The sequence below is a fragment of the Symsagittifera roscoffensis genome, chromosome 9, assembly GCF_963678635.1.
Source record: "Symsagittifera roscoffensis chromosome 9, txSymRosc1.1, whole genome shotgun sequence".
Taxonomy (NCBI): Eukaryota; Metazoa; Xenacoelomorpha; order Acoela; family Convolutidae; genus Symsagittifera; species Symsagittifera roscoffensis.
This window is the reverse complement of record NC_087070.1, coordinates 41,232,873-41,250,139: the sequence shown is the minus strand read 5'-3', so window position 1 is coordinate 41,250,139 and position 17,267 is coordinate 41,232,873. Positions and strand designations below refer to the sequence as shown.

General features: G+C 35.6%; 1 protein-coding gene across 1 annotated transcript in view; it reads right to left on the bottom strand.

Annotated features, from left to right (window-relative positions):
- The window catches only part of LOC134854108 (uncharacterized), a gene marked incomplete in the record, with an annotated part of 18,792 nt that extends 1,899 nt beyond the window's left edge, over positions 1-16,893 (bottom strand). The window contains 7 exon segments of the mRNA XM_063870221.1: positions 2,695-2,850; positions 3,212-3,375; positions 5,809-5,977; positions 6,189-6,521; positions 15,771-16,078; positions 16,610-16,719; positions 16,786-16,893. Coding sequence (XP_063726291.1) covers positions 2,695-2,850; positions 3,212-3,375; positions 5,809-5,977; positions 6,189-6,521; positions 15,771-16,078; positions 16,610-16,719; positions 16,786-16,837 — 1,292 coding nt within the window.
- Between the last annotated feature and the right edge of the window lie 374 nt (positions 16,894-17,267).

Here is a 17,267-nt window from a genome sequence, read left to right as displayed (position 1 = left end):
CTGAAAAACAGTTATATGTTGAATGATTTTCTAAGAAAAACCCACATTTCTAAGAAATAGCTAACATCACTTAGAAATTATAATTAACATTGTAGGTTAATTGAATAACAATGTAAATAACTTCCCAATCCTGGTTTGCTGCAGCAAACTCTTGTTCGATGATATGTTTTTGATGCTCCTCATCTACTTATGACAGCGATTACTCAAAACAGGACAAATCCAAGCGATAATGGAAATACTTACTCGCTGAAAGTAATGAAAGAAATTATATTTGATTGTTCAAGAATAACATTCAGAAATTAGCCATCAGACAGTCGGAAAGAGTCAATGACCGCAAGGAAACAGAGAAAACCCGGCTTGATTTCAAGTAAAAACTATAGCCTTAAAATTCTTGGATTTTCAATAACAATTTCTGACTAAAACTTCGAGGCTAAAAATAACTCCAGCAAGAACAACAACACCAACAACAACAACAACAACAACAACAATATGACTGAAACTTTTTTTGACAAAATTGACTAAATTTGAGAACACTGGATTCAAAAGTTTTCTTTTCGCTAAAAAATCTACCAATTTTCGAAGAAAGAAATCGATTACGTTTTTCGTGACCTTAACACTTTTGCTGTTCGATAAAGGGGTTTGCCTTAATAGTGGGGTTTGCCATTTGACAAAGATAATTCAGCAAACTAAAAAGATAAAACCCAAACCAGAAAATTTCCCCTCGACATCATACAAGGCCATCAGTTGTAGTGTTATGAACTCCGCGGCACCAATATGGTCACCCAACGTCAGTGCTACAACGAAATGACGCGTTGAGAACCGTCACCGCTTGTGTAAGAAAGACAAATACAGACCACCTGCACAATGACACAAAAGTCCTCCCGGTGCGTGAGCACAACGAAATGTTCTCAAAATAGTTCCTACTTAGCAGCGAGTCGAGCGGATCAAGTAGCAGTGCGAGAACGCTCAAGTCAATTCTACAAACATTGTTTCATCGAGAAATCGTTCAACTGCTACAAATACAGCGCAAACAAACCATACAGATTTTAAAATCTTTATACTATAAAGTATTAAGTGAAAACAGACTCGATCTTGACGTCAGATGAAAACTTGCTCAGCTGCGATCAGGATAGTCGCGCCTGCTGAATAGTTACCGGAGTAGGTTTGACCTTAAAATCCCTTCATGTATGCGGAATCTTTAATCAAGGCCCTCATGATGTCAACTCATTATTTAACTGTCAAGGTAGACCGACAGAATAAGATGTCCCCCTAAATTTCGCTACATTTATTTAGCTTGCATAGCACGGTGGAGCGGGAGAGCTTAATTTACTTCAAGAAATAATTAGCATGTAGCGTGATGCTGCCTTCAAAACAGCACAGCAAAGCGAGAGACCCATTTAGACGAATTCCAGTGTCAAAACGACGTTCAAGTAACCCACAAATAAGGTATGCCCTAACAATCCCGTCGGGGCAGCGACACTGGACTACGGACGAGACAAAGCTACCACCGAACAAAACTTTATCTCCCCTGGAGAAGAAGAATTATCGAAAGAAACGAAACCCGCTTTAAAAAAAACGGGATCTTATTAACTGGATTTTGCAATAAGGGAGCCAATTCACTACAAGGTTTGAATTGAAATTACTGAGATAAAGCCAACAATTCGTAGTGTTAGGAACTGGGCAGCACCAAAATGATCACCCAATATGGTCACCCAACTTTTATTACAGAACCTGGACTTTAAAACGGACACACTGTCTTGTTTGGACAACAACGAACTATGCTCACTCAAAATCAAGCAACTTGGCTTAATCCTAGGATTTTTAAATGTGAAGCTAGCCAAAAACTGATGCTTTGGACAAAATATTTTCAAAATCACAGATGTTTTTTCCTGGAAAAAGCCAAAATACGAGGCCTTCACGCCATAAATTGAACACCTCAATTCGGAAAGGAAGCGTTTTCGCATTTACGAATATTACTTCACCAGTATGGTTGCATATTACGGCTGCATATTTTTTTTCTATGGAGCATTCAGACACCAAATATGAATGTGGGGTTGCAAACTGGGGTGAGCCGACCAGCACATATCAATGATTTAGCCAGTTCGAGAAAAATTTATGTCCAATATTTGCTTAAAAATCAAAACAATAAAACGGGCCAGATTTTTTGCATATATAACCAAATAAACACCGCAAACAAACCCCTCAAAATCCGATGGTTTTTTTTACATCGCGGACACAAGCTACATGCCCGCAACAAAGTATATAGAAATCGTTGAAAGACGAAACGCGGAATCATTACAATACAATTCGAATCACTACAATACAATTCTACAATTAATACAATGGTCAAAAAGGGATCATTGATATAATCAGAGGAGTAGAGAGACTACAGTCAGCTTGTAAAAAGTTAAAGAAAAAAAGTGAGGTTGCATCGCCATTACGAAAAAAAATGTCGAGGGACCGTTATGCTACAAACAAAAAATTCTTGGAGAATATTTGTACTCTTTTATTATTTTCTATCCATTTGAACTTTCAATTTTCCGAAAAGTGTTTTTTATAGGGGAACCAATTCAAAACAATGTACCATAGGGGAGCATAAACTTTAAAAGATTCAAAGAACAAACAAAGAACAAAAGACTCTAGGCTTAAACAATCAATTGACTGCCGCCATCAGTTAAAAACACTTGTACTCACTTGTTCTCGAGGGACTCCACGTGTTTTACTATGTCTTCTCCAAAGAGGTTGTTCGTTCCCCCTTCCCGCTGGGGCTTAACCACATACTTGTGGCAGTTTCCGATCACCTCTTCCACATTGCTGCAATTCAGCTCAAACTGATGCACGAAGGTGGACCTGAACAAACTTGATTATATAACTACTCAGCACTTTGAATAGTTAAGGTCATTTATCCACCTGCGAAGGACCGGCATACGAGCTCTTCGCGGAGCTATTGAGCTCTTCACCTGTCAGCCCTGATTAGGAATTACAGGCACTTCTGGTTCTTTTTCATATGCCAGCAGAAAAACGTAGAATTGAAAAACTGACAGTTATATTTTCACTAGAAAACTACACGCGATCTAAATAGAAGTTCATTTCATTATTGACATTAAACAGTGAAGGTGTCATGGTGATATTAACACGTTTACTCATATAAAAAAACAGCCAATTTTTGAATCAAAACTCTTCTCCCAGGACTTGACAAGGAACACCTTACCTGAACAAGTCATTCAAGGCGTTCTTCGGTTGCAACTTCCTCAGGAGTTCCCCGTCATTTTCATTCAGTGCACACTGAACCCTTTTGGTGCCGGCTAGATGCAGACCCACAGATGGAACTAGAACAGCCCTACTTAATTCAGCGTCCTCCACAAACTGCCAGCACTGAAAACAGACCAAAATTGTTTGAGTTCTGAGAAAATTCGCTACCAGTTTTTTTTATAAATATTTCGTTTTTATTATCAGTTTTCACAAAAATTAAATAAGTTGTCTCAGTATCAAGAAAAATGGGACTATTTTTTTTGTTTTTCTGTTAATTTCCCAAAAATTGATGACAGACTGCTGAGCTCCTATTTTCGTTTACAACTGTTTTTTCAGCAAGAATTACCTTCATATTTCGAAAAACTAAATGTGTTGAAAATGCGCGAACGAGAGTAGAAAAAAAAATAACAGATATAAAAAAATAGTATTTAAAATAAAAATTTCAAAATATATATGAAACTGAAGACTTACAATTACCACAAGGAAGCTTAGCTGTAATTCGCAAAAAAAACCAGAAAACGGCAAAAAAAGCTATAAAGTAGCAAAAAAAAGACAACAGGAAAACACTTTCGAATTTCAAAAAAAAATGAATTGCCCAAGAAGCTCTTTGAAATTCTGGAACAATTTACGACTCGCTTCGTTTATGAAACTAACCCAATTAGAAAAAAGTGGATCAATAATTAAAATTTTTATTTCGCTGGGAAATCTAAAAATTAAATTCCACTTCCGAAACTAGAAGTCGATCACATTTTTTGTGAAACTTACACTTTTCCTGTTCGGTATTGGATTTTCCATTGTTTTCCCTTGTTTTAACTTGAAAAGAAATCAAAAGTCCAACAGCGAACAAAAAAATTGAGCCTGAACGAATTTTAAAGACTTTCTGAAAAAAAAAATCCAAAAAAATCTTCACGATCTATATAAGAGTCTGAACTAGGTTCATCGAATCTTAATAACACAATTTCTGTATCGATAAACAAGCCGACATTGATTAAGTCCACGCCCGTAGAGCCGAAAAAATCCTTTGTCAAAATAATCTTTGAGCAGTAAAATCTTTAAGTACAAATTTCGTCGTTTTCAAGCGCAATTTCTATTTGGATTTGAAATGTAGAGTTCCAACGGTCGATTAAGAGCAGATCAGCTGTTCTCGTTATCTAACCTTTCCTAAGTTTTCGTAATTTATTTATGTGTCATTCATATAGTCTTGGATAAATTCTTCCTCTAATTTCTAACAGGAAAGCAAAACGCTGAGACCAAAGTTCACAACACAGAGGCGTAGCCACGCAAACACTAGCGGGAACACGACAAAACGCAATTCTATAGTTTAATGAGAAAAGGTAGAAATAAGCTTCGAATTAGTGAAAATTCGGCTAGGTCTCAGATTCGAACAGCGACCTACAGATTCTTAGTCTCTCTCACTAACCACGCACTCTTAACAACTCACAAACACTAGCCACAAATAAAGCAAAGAAAAGATGCTATGAAATTTCCAATGCTAGATCGTGATTATAGTAAAAAAAATTCCACTAATTAAGTGAACACTTTCCACTTTTAATGAACACTTTTATTAGCGAGTTAGGTTAGAAAAAAAGAAGATTCGTACTAATACACTACGCTGATTGCTAGTGTACTGATTAAGAAATTGAAAACAAATACTTAAGAAAACTCATGCACAGTCCATAACCATTGATTGTGGATAAATATATGACATTGTCTTGACGTACATGATGTAACTTGACCATTAGACTGCATATGCCTGAAAACATCCTGCAATTATTGTATTTTCATTTTTCATGATTACTAAATTTCAACAGAATGCATAGCACTTTTTGCTCACGGGCAATAAAACTGAACGACGCCACAATCTCGCGCGACATGATCTAATTTATTTTGAAAACCCTATTTTTAATGGTTCAATTACATAATCCAGTGTAGAGTGTCAATTATTTATCCAATTATCTTAATTCGATGGTGTTTGCAACATTAACAGTTGATGGCTCCCATGAGTCAACAAATACTGCATGTAATTCAGATGTTCTTCTTGTAAAATGATCCCTGCTCGTTGCTTGATGGTGAGGCAGCATTCAACAGTCCAGAAAAGTAACCAAAATTATGAATGGGGGTATTCTCATGATGAAGGGACCGATTGACGCTTTTATAAATTTTCCAATACTCGGCTTCGTTTTCGCAGCTTTTCAAGTTTCATGTTTCTGCTTATTTTCTAATCGGTCAATATTAACTTTAATGGTCTGGATTTTAGCTTTCTTTAAGACGTAACTCTAAGATAGATTTTTAAAAAATAGGACGTTAAATCTATAAGACGCTAAAAATTATATTTTTTTCTCCGATACTTTTTTCAAGTCTCTTTTGAGACTTTTGATTTGATTGGCTGACAATTAAACATCATTCGATCCCTCCATAATGAGGGACGCCACCATATGAGTGTAGCTCGTAAACCCAGTAAACTACCGAAAAAACATGTAGTTCTCGACCAGATGCTAGTATGCTGGTTATTTCCCACGCAGATAAAAAGAGTGTTTAAAAACTAGTACAGCTCACCGCATCATCTACGTAATCATTGGGGTCGTAGCCTCCGCGGAAGTAGACACAAGATAGTTGGCACGTCACTTTTTGGTCCCTCGTAGTGAAAATTAACCGCTTGTCATTTGTTACCTTGTAGGCCGATTTCGAAATATCCTCGAAGGAAGACACTATTACTGGAATGTTCCTGAAACAACACAAAGTTATTTGGATAGTCAGCGTTTACCACGTTTCCAAAGCATTCAAGCCTAGCAACCCTGAAAAAAAATCAATTCATCTTCGCAGTATTGTGCAACTCAAGGAATTATACATATCATCAATATGGGCTTTTGAGATGTTTTTTCTTTGCTAAATCTTATGATGGCGCCGATAATCTAATTGAACGCTCAGCTTCTTACTTTTTGGAAATTTTGTTGGCAACACCTAACTGGTCCAAGTGAAAAGTCTCCTGATAATTTCTGGCAAGTATGAGCACAGCAAAAGGCAGCTCTGTGTTTTCCATTATTACTTGATGTTCGCTTTTGTCACGCAGATCGTTGTATAATATACCAACAGTCTGACTTTTGGATTCTTCGCCCAGTTTCGATCTACTGATATTGGCATTTGAGTCCAGAACTCCGCAATAAAAAGTGTCGACTAGATTCTGGTGAGCTGCTACAATGCCTTCCACTATCACGTCTGTCCTTTTCCCTTGATCTGCGAGGAAAACTTTATTTTCCAGATTGCGTTCTCTAAATAACATCAAAACGTTCGTTGAAAACTGGTAATGCAGAGGCTCTTTTTCTCCCTGATGAGTACTTGAAAGTAATAAGACGACAGGCTATCAAGAAGACAAGACATTGGAGAATTTGTGTGCAGCGTCGTTTTAAAGTCTTGCCAAAAGCTCGAATTAACTAGCCGAATTAACAGCTTTTACCACCGCTACGACACTGGATTTTTTTCGAATCACAATTACGACCAATGTGACTTATGTGATGCCCCTAAAAGCGTTCAAAATCCGACAAAAACACCCTACACTATAGTTCGCGCTTTATCCCAACACGAACTCAGTTGAAATGTCATTTCATACTTCAGCTCAGGGCCTTCAAATTTTTCAGATGGTTTTTAAAACTGTTTTAAACAGCTTTTACAAAAAATCGAATCTTGTCTAAGAAGTAACGACAACACCGAGCACAAAACAACCATCATTTCTTCAAGTCCGGCCAATTACAAAACCCTGTATTAACAATCTCAGTATCGTTCGAAAATTCAGCACTGGTTTATATGGAAATAGTGTAATAGCGAAAACAAATTTAACACAAAATGAATTCTTTGTATGACACAACGTTTATTTGTATTAGAAAAGACAGATTTGCACAAATACAGCCGACTGAAAAAACAAACAGAAAAACGCTGAAAACATAATAATTTTATGTCAACCCACTAAAAACCATCAAAACAAAAACAGCAAAAAACTGCACCGAAGTTGAGTTTACTTTGTTTTTGGGTGAAAGTTTTGTTATTGCGCTTTCAGACCTTGCATCATCTTACAGTAATTGTGCAAACAATTAAGTACTTAGCTAACGCCCAGGAAAACATTTCGAATCATATACCATTTGAGAACCTTTTTTTTGTTAAAAAAATATAATTTATATAAATAAATCAATGTCCAAAATACTCAACTTAAAAAAAAACAACGAGAGAACTAATGTTATAGATAGCCCTGAAATTAATATAGGTGAGAAATCTGTTCTTCTAATCAACGTTTAAGAATGCAGACAGAAGAAAACTCACACTAAGGCGCTAATGCTCATTGGCATCTCAGACGAGATGAATTGTATGACGAAAATTTTATCCGAAAAAAATCCAGTGCTCGAGGCGTTATGTGGATTCTACGTGGAAAAAACTAATAATCAGGCAATTGATATTTTGATAAATTATAACAGCAGCCTTCATTGAATATTGTGAAATTATCCGCTTAAATAAGTCATAAAAAATTCCTTTCTCACATAGAGGCGAAGCTGCTCTTCGCAATTAATTGCGAGAACACGATCAAAAAGCAGCTCTATCAAGTGAAATAAGAAAAAGTAGAAATCAGCCTCGAATTAGCAAAAACTCGGCTACGTGTCGGATTCGAATCTGCGACCTAGCAAATTTGAGTCTCACGCACTAACCACTCAGCCACGGATGCTAAAATCCCAGAAAAAACTCACCAATAACGCAGCTACATATGCTAATAAATTGCCAATTCGATGCATCAAAAGTAGCACCAAATACAAAAAGACACAATTTGCATGTAATAGTTTGAACTATCACAAACTGAAGGCATCTACACTAAATTTACATGTAATAAATTGGATGACAGAAAACCAAATTACAAATTATGCATTTCAAAAAATTTCGAGATACATTGAGTTGGAAAATTTCTGAAATCGAGCTTTTTATCATTGTACTGTATTAACTTTTTACTGATCAAATGTCAAAGCACATATGATATTATGCTGCTACCGCAGCCTACCGATTCAAAAAGCCACCAAAAGAGCACGTTTAATGACGGAAAGTTAAAAATAAAAAAGTGAGGTTTCATTCAACAAATTGTAGTGAAAATCCCAAATTCTTGCTGATAATATTCTTACAACCGAGCAATCTGTGACTCCATCAGGAGCATTTTATCAGAAGACTCTACCCATTAATTATTATGAGCTAATAGAAGCGCTCAGTTAATAGAGGCGATTTAAAGGAGTCGGATCAGTTGAGCTTCGCACCACTTGAGACGCTGAAAAAAAATGACGGAACACACTACATGATCTATCAAAATGAATAAGGCTAGTTTTGAAACAAAAACATGCCCAGACAAAAAAATGTTAAATGAGCATCGAAAAAATCTACCAAGCGGTAACAACGCCGAAAATACCTTACAAGAAACCCTTTAGAAAGTATCAACTCCCCTTCACCCTCTTCTCATGCACACGCAAAAAAAACTTAAAACGCCCGACAAATGAAACAATATGAAGCCACTAAGCCAATATAAAATAGGCCGAAAGCTATTAAACCGAAAAAAGAGGAAAACAAAAAAGGCGAAAAAAAATCAAAAAAGTTTGCGACTCATAAAAAGTTACTAAGTGCTCCTAGCCCTCAAAAGACACACCCATGCACAAAAAACTCACTCCTCAAACGACGCAAAACGAGGCGATATATATAACGCAAAACGAGAACGATAAATATAGGCCGACACTTATTAGGCTGAAATAAAAAACAAAAAAAAGCCGAAAAAATTTCAGACTACTTAAAAGTTATTGAGTCACTCTCAACCTCAAAACACACACACACACACACACACACACAAAAAAAAATCGCTCGTCTAACGGCGCAATATGAGGATATTAAATCGATATAACATAGGCCGAAACCTATCAAGCCGGAAAAAAAGGAAAAAACAAAAAATGAAATCTGTATTAAATTCTGTAATAAATTGTTTGCTTCCAAGAAATGAGTCCAGACAAAAAGAGTCCTGTGAACAAAACTATTTACAATTTTAACTAAATACGGCTATACCTAAATTTACGGCTTTACATAAATATTCAAAAACATTTATCGCGCGGCAGCTAGGCAGACAGAAGATGTAACTCCCGTTGCGCCGAAAAAAAAAACGTCCTAGAAAACTTGCAAAAATCAGAACCTCAATTTTTTCAAATCTATACCCCCACCAACTCTGAAAACACATTTAAAAACCTTAAATTTTTTATTTGAAACCATAAAAAAGTAGGCCAATAAGTCGACAAAACAGACAAAAAAATTGAGATCAAATTAAATTTCAAGCAAAAACAGGAAATCAGAAACTATTAAAACAATCAGATTTAGTATATTTAAAAAATAGGAAAAAATCAAAACACTTTCAATTACAATGGACAACGATAAGAACAGAATAAAACGTGACGGACAATTTAAGATGAAAAAACACAATATAAACTTTGTCCCAGCAATTGTTTAGGAATGAACAACTATTTCCCGTTTAAAAAAAAACAGGTCCTGGACACAGTCGAACCTGGAAGCTTTGCTGGCCCATGCGGTAGCGTTAGCTCTAGACCAAGTGTGTCAAATAGCTAAGAAAATTGAATTAATTACGAACCAAGCAATCTGAAGAAGCTAACTGATTCAACTGAATTTGTTTAAAACGAAGAAGTCTGAATTCTGATTTGATTACGCTTGCATTGGAATCCGTCCTATTAGATCATTCGCATTACATATGAAGTTTATACACAACAGTGAGAAACGAACTTAAGAATACAATATCTCCCAGAAAAGTCAAAACATCCAATTTTTTAGTCAGAAAATCAGCAAAGACAACCTTTTTAATCCCGTGCCTTTGTTAAACATCTTCAACTATTACATTGCCTGAACTAAATTTATGCATCAATATCCCAAAAAAGACATTGCTTCGTGCCTAGTAATGTTCGACTTTTCTAAAGCTTTTGACAAAATCAGCCACACAGTTCTTCTGCAAAAAATCAGAAACGTTGGGATAGAAGGAAAACTTCTCAAGATTCTAAGGAGCTACCTTACAAACAGATCTGAGAGAGTTCGCGTCAATGGTATTTTGTCGGCTGTTCGCTTAGTGCTGAGTGGTGTTCCCCAAGGCTCACTGTTAAGTCCGATTCTGTTTTTGATTTTCATCAATGACCTCCCTGATAAAATATTTAATTCTGTTGCTTTTATCTTTGCTGACGACTTGAAAACGTTTTTCGACAAATCCCCCGATTTGTTCCATCTGCTTACCGCGGATCTTGATAGACTGAGTACTTGGTCTACCGAAAATCGTTTGCCTTTTCATATTTCAAAATGTGTAATAGATTTTAAGAATTGTTACCCCTGCGACATTACCTTCTGCAATACAACTCTCGACTTAGTCTCATCAGTGAACGATCTCGGACTACAAATCAACATCACTTTGTCGTGGACCGAGCACATAAAGAAAAAGCTAACTAAAGCAAATGCAACATTCTTCCTGATACGCCGCAGTGTCAGTCATCTTCTCTCTCCGCAGGTGAAGCTCCACTTGTACAAAACACTTCTCATGCCTATCATTTTATATGCTTCTCAATGCTGGTCTCCAAACAAATCGGACTTGAAGCAACTAGAAACCTTCCAGAAACGAGTTGTCAGATGAATGCTCCCTGACACACCGTACCGTGAAGCAATCAGTTCCCTTGGCATCTTACCCATTGCCTACTTTGCCGTTTTAACTGACTTTCTCACTCTTTCAAAAATTGTCAGTGGACTATATGACTGTGATCTCACCAGTTGTTATTCCTGCGCACCCAGTGGCTCACGACGCACAGCAACTCGTTTACTGTTTGATATCCCGATCATTAAGCTCGAGCGCCAGCGCAACAATTTTTGGTATAGAACGCCATGGAGAGCCAACATAATAGCAAACGTTATCGACATCAGAACCTTCTCGCCTGACTTGAAGTATCATCTACTCAAACTCATGTGGTCGTTTTTCCACAGTCACTAAGATGAACTCAGTCCATGTACCTGGCCATTCTTGTGTTATTGCTCAAATTGCAGAGATCGACAAATTGACCTCTCGGGACTCAATTGACTTGATTTATCTACGGGACTAACAGTTCCCTCATTTACGTTGTAAATCCAATATAATAATAATAATAACATCTAGCCGTCAGGTAAAATTTGAAAAAAAAGTGATAAATTTCCTCGGTCTCAATGAACTTAATGAAAACTTTCAAGTCATTTTGAACCTATGGATTCTGAGAGCCATTACCGTAATCCGATTGATAAAATATTGCTCAAACCTAGTTATGACACTAAGTTGCTTGAAACTAAGTACAATCACCTTCAGATTAAAAAGAAGAAATCATAATTCATGCTGCCGCAGAATAATGATGGTTTTATTAATATTAAAGTTTGAGCGCGTATCAAACAAATAACGCTGCTTGAAATTGAATAGAAAAGTATTGAAAACTTAAGAAAGTCGCGGAAATAAAACGCCCGAAGAATAAGCAGACAGAAACAGATACGATTTCCATAAAACCGACAACAAAAATCAATTGTTCTGAAATAAAGTATCTATTTTCCCATTTCCACTACACTTCACACTCAATAAAGGTAAAGATCCACTACAACTGCAGATGTCAAAAATAGAGATTCTGTGAACATATTATTTACAGGAAAAGTCTGGTACCCGTTTGCCATACTCTTGCTTATCTCAATGGTAATCAATTCTACTAACAAATAAAGCTTGTCAATTCCGTCAGAGAAAAATCCTCCCGCAACAGCTAATGGTATTGATTTCGATTAGCTTCCAGCTTAGTGATTGGGCGTCGAAGAAGAAATCACTTCTGATAATTGACAAATAGGGCTTTTTGCTGTATATATCACTCGAGATAGCCTTCTTGTAAATGGTTAGCAACCGATGTATGAAGTCATCCGTTTTTGCTACACTTTCCAAAAGATCTACAATCACGGAACTTTCTTTTATTAATCCTAGCATGATCCAGTCTATCAAATCGGATTGCAAGCTCCGCAATTCTTTTAATTTCTAAACAAAAACAAAGAGTATTGAATATGTGGTGCTACTATGATAGAGTGGTCCCTTGAAAATAATCAGGTCCCTTGAGAATAAGACACCTAGAGCTCTCAAATCGTTTAATAATTATGATTGAGCCCTTCAGAAAGATGTCGCAGTGTATTTTCATAAATTTAATGTTTTGTTATCTTATAAAACCTCCCCCTAACCATTTTAAAGTTGAAAATCTAGTCAACCCAATCATATGGTTGTTAAACCGTAAAATAAAGTAAAGCGAGCAAATTTTAATATATAAACAATAGTGATTAAAATTAAATCTGAAAAGTTTTTGGCTGAACATATTTTGCAAGATTTTTGAAATGAATAATTTATAAACCAACTAGTTTTCAAAATTATAACATGCTATATGCATGTGGGACCTGTCTATCATAGTTGCTTTTTCGAGGGACCACTCTATCATAGTAGTACCGAATATGTCACATAATGATCACTTTAGACAATACTTACGTCTCTTTTAAAGGAGACAGGGGTTAAACCAATTGGCAGATTTTTGTATGAACCATCTTTTTGCAACATCATCATGTTTAAACTCTTCATACTCTGTTCCAATTCCTGTCCTATAGAAAAAAAAACTTCAATAATATTGAAATGAAACATCTCAAAAAGTTAAATCAAACTAACCATTACATAAAACCATAGGAGACCTTATATCACCCAATGCTTCTGGATTCATAATTAAAACAACTAACTGAAACGAATTATTTGTATTTGCAAAAACAGAGAAATGAGGCGAACAAAGGTAAACAAAATAACAATGCAGTCTTGAACAAATGCTTTCATTGCACTGGCCACAAAACAGAAAAGCTAAAAGAAAGAAACGAACTGTTTAACTATCAGAGAAATCAATGACTGGAACGAACCAGGGGTTGGTAAAAGTCAATTGGTAGACAAAAAGTCAATTACTTGAAAAGATTGTCAATTAATCAAATTGTTTGCTCAAGCTTTGTCAATTATAAATTAATTGCAATTAATTGGGTCTCATTCATAGCTTTAGCAACGTCAGTTTTCGACCAAAATTGATTGTTAACATTCAGGTTAGCATTTCAAGGTTCATCGGCAAAATATTCTGTCGTAAGTCACCAAAAGCAAATCCCGCTTCGCTGAAAAATCTTTCTGTCATGTTGGAAGTTGGCCTCAAATATCGTACATCTTGATAAACACTGTCCGCTGATTTCTCAATTAGCTTCCAACTTCGCAAGCTGTTGCTACGAAATCAATAATAGCTTTACATTTCAAACACAAAATCATATAAATTTCAAAGTTTGCAAACCTTCAATTAATTGCAATTAATTGGCTGATTTTGTCAATAGTCAAAAATTGGAAAAACAAAAAGCCAATTAATTGCATCCAATTAATTGCAATTAATTGGTCACCAATTGACTTTTACCAAGCCCTGGAGCGAACTGCAAAGCTCTAGAACAACCAAAAGGTCAAACAAAACCTTATGATAACAAAGACCGCCGGTTGCTGTGCAAGTAACACAATGCTCCGACCACATTCATAAAACTACAAAATATATATATGAATTTTTCATAAAATCAGTGTAGTTTTAGCGCGTGTTGTGATGAGGATATCATACAAACGAAAATGAGGATATCATACAAAAGTTTATTTTTTTTTCACAAAAACTTAACTTTGGTAGAGATCGTTTACTGCCAAGGGGAAGCGCTAATGGACGAAAACAATTTCCCTGTTAGTGAGCTCGAGCATTCGTAATTTTTCTTTGACCTTTCAACTTCATTTTTTAAACTTACACATTTCAAAATAGAGGCCAGCTGGACCTGGAAATAACTGTTTGATAATTTTTGAATTTTAGTATTCATGATGTGAATAATCTTTCACGTGAATTATTCTAATATTTCCATTAAAAAAACTTGAACAAGTGAGATCTAAGAAGTATTCTTATTTTATTCAAAAGGTTAAATTGTATTCGCAGCTAAGTTTCTCCGCCAAGAAAAAAACTTTCAAAAGTACTTAGTACTTAATACTTGAAGTACGTGATACTTCATAGTTTCTCAAAATCTTATAAAAGCTCTAGACGAAATGCGCACGCTTGTAGTGCCAACAGGACCGTGCCTGTCTTGTTTACAAAAAAAAAACAATTGATATGTAATCCTACTTCCATCCATTTCATAACTTCTGTTCTAACATTTATGTACCATTCCCATAATCTTTTCACTATTTTAACGATGGTTCCAAAAATCTCACCAGCGCGCATAAACGAATGGACGTTTTGCCAGACTACTTATGAGATCCTTGAACGATAACTTAGCAGCAAAATTGCACAATTTACAGAATTAGAGGATGTTAAAATAACGGCTATCAAGCTTTTGAAACTCCAATAAATTGAAGAATTGGCAGAAGATGAAGCGTCGTGCCCTCTAGCAGACGTGCAAAACCTCTGTAACATTCGCCCGGAAGATACATATCGACGGAAAATAAAACTAAGTCCTAAGACGACTGGCTAACGTCTAAACAGAGCTTTACATGCTTTTCACCGTCTCTACCAAGCCAGTACTTTCGGTGGTCTTTTCTAACATCGGGTCGACAAAAAACGTTACTGCTTTCGGCTTCGGTCAAAACACTCAAATTAACTTAATTACATGCAGAAATAGTGAGCTCATGGCTGGGTCTCAGTATCCCCAGACCACGAGGTCACTCCTAAAAACAGGGCTACTACTATTCATTGTGTTATTGCTCAAATTGCAGAGATCGACAAATTGACCTCTCGGGACTCAACTGACTTGATTTATCTACGGGACTAACAGTTCCCTCATTTACGTTGTAAATCCAATATAATAATAATAATAACATCTAGCCGTCAGGTAAAATTTGAAAAAAAAGTGATAAATTTCCTCGGTCTCAATGAACTTAATGAAAACTTTCAAGTCATTTTGAACCTATGGATTCTGAGAGCCATTACCGTAATCCGATTGATAAAATATTGCTCAAACCTAGTTATGACACTAAGTTGCTTGAAACTAAGTACAATCACCTTCAGATTAAAAAGAAGAAATCATAATTCATGCTGCCGCAGAATAATGATGGTTTTATTAATATTAAAGTTTGAGCGCGTATCAAACAAATAACGCTGCTTGAAACTGAATAGAAAAGTATTGAAAACTTAAGAAAGTCGCGGAAATAAAACGCCCGAAGAATAAGCAGACAGAAACAGATACGATTTCCATAAAACCGACAACAAAAATCAATTGTTCTGAAATAAAGTATCTATTTTCCCATTTCCACTACAGTTCACACTCAATAAAGGTAAAGATCCACTACAACTGCAGATGTCAAAATTAGAGATTCTGTGAACATATTATTTACAGGAAAAGTCTGGTACCCGTTTGCCATACTCTTGCTTATCTCAATGGTAATCAATTCTACTAACAAATAAAGCTTGTCAATTCCGTCAGAGAAAAATCCTCCTGCAACAGCTATGGTATTGATTTCGATTAGCTTCCAGCTTAGTGATTGGGCGTCGAAGAAGAAATCACTTCTGATAATTGACAAATAGGGCTTTTTGCTGTATATATCACTCGAGATAGCCTTCTTGTAAATGGTTAGCAACCGATGTATGAAGTCATCCGTTTTTGCTACACTTTCCAAAAGATCTACAATCACGGAACTTTCTTTTATTAATCCTAGCATGATCCAGTCTATCAAATCGGATTGCAAGCTCCGCAATTCTTTTAATTTCTAAACAAAAACAAAGAGTATTGAATATGTGGTGCTACTATGATAGAATGGTCCCTTGAAAATAATCAGGTCCCTTGAGAATAAGACACCTAGAGCTCTCAAATCGTTTAATAATTATGATTGAGCCCTTCAGAAAGATGTCGCAGTGTATTTTCATAAATTTAATGTTTTGTTATCTTATAAAACCTCCCCCTAACCATTTTAAAGTTGAAAATCTAAAAAAAACGCCAATAGTGGGTTTTGATGGCAAATAAGTCAACCCAATCATATGGTTGTTAAACCGTAAAATAAAGTAAAGCGAGCAAATTTTAAAAAATAAACAATAGTGATTAAAATTAAATCTGAAAAGTTTTTGGCTGAACATATTTTGCAAGATTTTTGAAATGAATAATTTATAAACCAACTAGTTTTCAAAATTATAACATGCTATATGCATGTGGGACCTGTCTATCATAGTTGCTTTTTCGAGGGATCACTCTATCATAGTAGTACCGAATATGTCACATAATGATCACTTTAGACAATACTTACGTCTCTTTTAAAGGAGACAGGGGTTAAACCAATTGGCAGATTTTTGTATGAACCATCTTTTTGCAACATCATCATGTTTAAACTCTTCATACTCTGTTCCAATTCCTGTCCTATAGAAAAAAAGAAACTTCAATAATATTGAAATGAAACATCTCAAAAAGTTAAATCAAACTAACCATTACATAAAACCATAGGAGACCTTATATCACCCAATGCTTCTGGATTCATAATTAAAACAACTAACTGAAACGAATTATTTGTATTTGCAAAAACAGAGAAATGAGACGAACAAAGGTAAACAAAATAACAATGCAGTCTTGAACAAATGCTTTCATTGCACTGGCCACAAAACAGAAAAGCTAAAAGAAAGAAACGAACTGTTTAACTATCAGAGAAATCAATGACTGGAACGAACCAGGGGTTGGTAAAAGTCAATTGGTAGACAAAAAGTCAATTACTTGAAAAGATTGTCAATTAATCAAATTGTTTGCTCAAGCTTTGTCAATTATAAATTAATTGCAATTAATTGGGTCTCATTCATAGCTTTAGCAACGTCAGTTTTCGACCAAAATTGATTGTTAACATTCAGGTTAGCATTTCAAGGTTCATCGGCAAAATATTCTGTCGTAAGTCACCAAAAGCAAATCCCGCTTCGCTG